Genomic DNA, 2,350 nt, shown 5'->3' with positions numbered 1-2,350 from the left:
AGGAACATATGTATTTTTAAATCTAGTGTTTTGGGAATACATACATAATGATTCGTAAGCTCTGTTCAGATTTAATATCAAATTTTCTTTCCCATATATAGTCATGATGTGTCTATATGTGGTCATCATATATAGTCATGATTTCGTTGCTCACATCACAAACTAACACAATCAAAGTAGATTGTGTTAGCTGTCTCTTATACACATCTAGATGTGTATAAGAGACAGCCACACGCACTGGCTGCCGCTAGCCTAGTCTCAGAAAACAACTAGGCCTAGCCTCCTAGAGTATTCTTACAACAAACACATTCGAATCGAAGGTGCGGGAAAAAAAGACATAAATAGAACGATCGATTTATTGTTGTATGTGTTATATTGCAAGAATTGTAAGTACATTAATGTAAAAAAAAATTGTTATTTGTTCAATTTCAAAACAAACTTTCGATGAACAAATCACAAACATTCAGCCTCTATCAACACACGAATGATGCTCCGATCGAGATTGACAACGGTAGCTCGAGATTTGACTCCATTCACCAGACGTTTTCTTGCGAAGCACGTAGCTTTCGATTGTGAATTATTTATTTATGCAGTATTGAATAAAGAAGTTAATAATAAAAAAATAAATACAATGTTTTAAAAAGTGTTGTTGTTTATTTATTATAAAGAAACAATACTGATAATAATGCTCATATCTTTGGTTGGTCAAATATGAATTAGCAGGAGTTAATAAAGTGTTTACAGTATTGTATGTATAATTTGTTTATCTGCATCTGCGTGTTCTGGAGGTCTGACGCACTACATGGGAAAACCAAGAGAGTTAAAAATAGTTGTAGCGTGGGAAATAGTTGTTAATCATCGTGTGGGAAACAATGAGACAATGCGTTTTGTGTATAAATATGGTCCGAATACATCATGGTCTGATGTAACAAACAGTATAATGATGATATCAAACAGAATTAAAATTTTATACTTAATTTATCGCGCTTTGAGGTATTTTTTCTTTGTTGAGATTGCTTTGCTTTCTTGGATGACATTTTGAAGACTAAATCATGGAATGAGTGAACCAGGGATTACAGTTGTCTATTTAAACAACCAAAACTAAAACAATTGACAATCATCCACTGACAACTCGGGAAAATAATCTACAAAAGGCACCGCGAGAAGATAACCGTAATCAAAGCCGAAAACGCTTTTGTTTAACCATAGCACCGCTAACACGCGAATTGACACTTTGCGCTTGCTGCTGCCAGGGTAGTCACGTGATCTGTATGCGGTATAAAATCAAAACATTCGATGCGGGAATAGCGAAATTGTACAGTAATCATGAACAGATGCTCTCTGGTTAAGTAATATATTTGAGAATATAAATATATATGAAAACTAATTCAAAAATGTGCCTGTAGTATATAACTGGCATTCATGTAACACTTTGTCGCTGTACATTAAAAAATGTTTGCTGTAAGCTGTGATTTTATGCTTTATTCTTAGCCTTCCGACCAGTGATTGCCACGGGTCGCGTAGCGCACAGCGTACGGGAATCATTCACAATCCCCATATGCTAGGCCTACTTAGTTTTACCATCGCTATATTTTACTCCCTTTGATGTATATTGGCTTAACCTCTCCGACATAAATGTTGGAACATTTGTCAGTGATTTGGTAAAAGAAATTTCACTTCTAAAAATACAGACACTGCAATTCTAATGTCATTTACAACAGACATTCAGCGATTTACACTCGCTTCGGCCATCTTTACAGTGTATTAACTCGAGCGTTCAAAACAATAACAAACTCAATACCGCATACAGATCACGTGACTGATAGGACGCAAAGTGTCAATTTCCAGCTGATCACACAGTTTACTGTTCAGTCAAGTAGAATGTGAGCGTCCAATCAGCGCTAAAGCCTGGCAGTTCCACTTGGTTGGTTTTCCGATGTTGTTTTATTTGCTAGGCTGCTTGCATGAGGTTTGAGGCTAGAAATATGTGATGATATCTCGCGAAATAAGTAAGAATTCGGGATAGGCGGATATGTACGTTTGACGCTGGGGGGAAGGCATTAAATTTTGCTTTAGGCTGGGCGGTAGACTTTTAGGCTGGGCGGCCCCGCCCGGCTTCGCCCCTGTCCTTGGTGCGATTCACATCAAAAATACTACTAATCCTATCCGCAACAAGAGAGCAGTGCAAACTTAGCATGTGTTAACAAGCTGTGTTGAAATTATAATATAATTGAAATTTTTTGTCGCTGCGCATGCCTGTGCGTTTTCATTTTACTACTAGTAGCATTTTAATTAACTCACCTTTTTCTAGCACGCCTTCCCATCTTTTTATCTTCTTTTTCAACAACAT

The 2,350-nt window shown here is 36.9% G+C and overlaps 1 protein-coding gene across 1 annotated transcript in view; it reads right to left on the bottom strand.

The window, feature by feature from the left end:
* LOC117117545 (nucleolin-like) overlaps window positions 1-2,344 on the bottom strand; it is a gene marked incomplete at its 3' end in the record, with an annotated part of 3,669 nt that extends 1,325 nt beyond the window's left edge. Inside the window, exon 1 of the mRNA XM_033261864.1 lies at window positions 2,302-2,344. Within this exon, the coding sequence (XP_033117755.1) occupies window positions 2,302-2,324 (23 nt within the window). The remainder of the gene's footprint in view (window positions 1-2,301) is intronic.
* Window positions 2,345-2,350: the final 6 nt, after the last annotated feature.

Source organism: Anneissia japonica, unplaced genomic scaffold, assembly GCF_011630105.1.
Source record: "Anneissia japonica isolate Jap-2015-1 unplaced genomic scaffold, ASM1163010v1 scaffold26180_len4662_cov158, whole genome shotgun sequence".
Taxonomy (NCBI): Eukaryota; Metazoa; Echinodermata; class Crinoidea; order Comatulida; family Comatulidae; genus Anneissia; species Anneissia japonica.
This window is presented reverse-complemented; position numbering and strand designations above follow the sequence as displayed.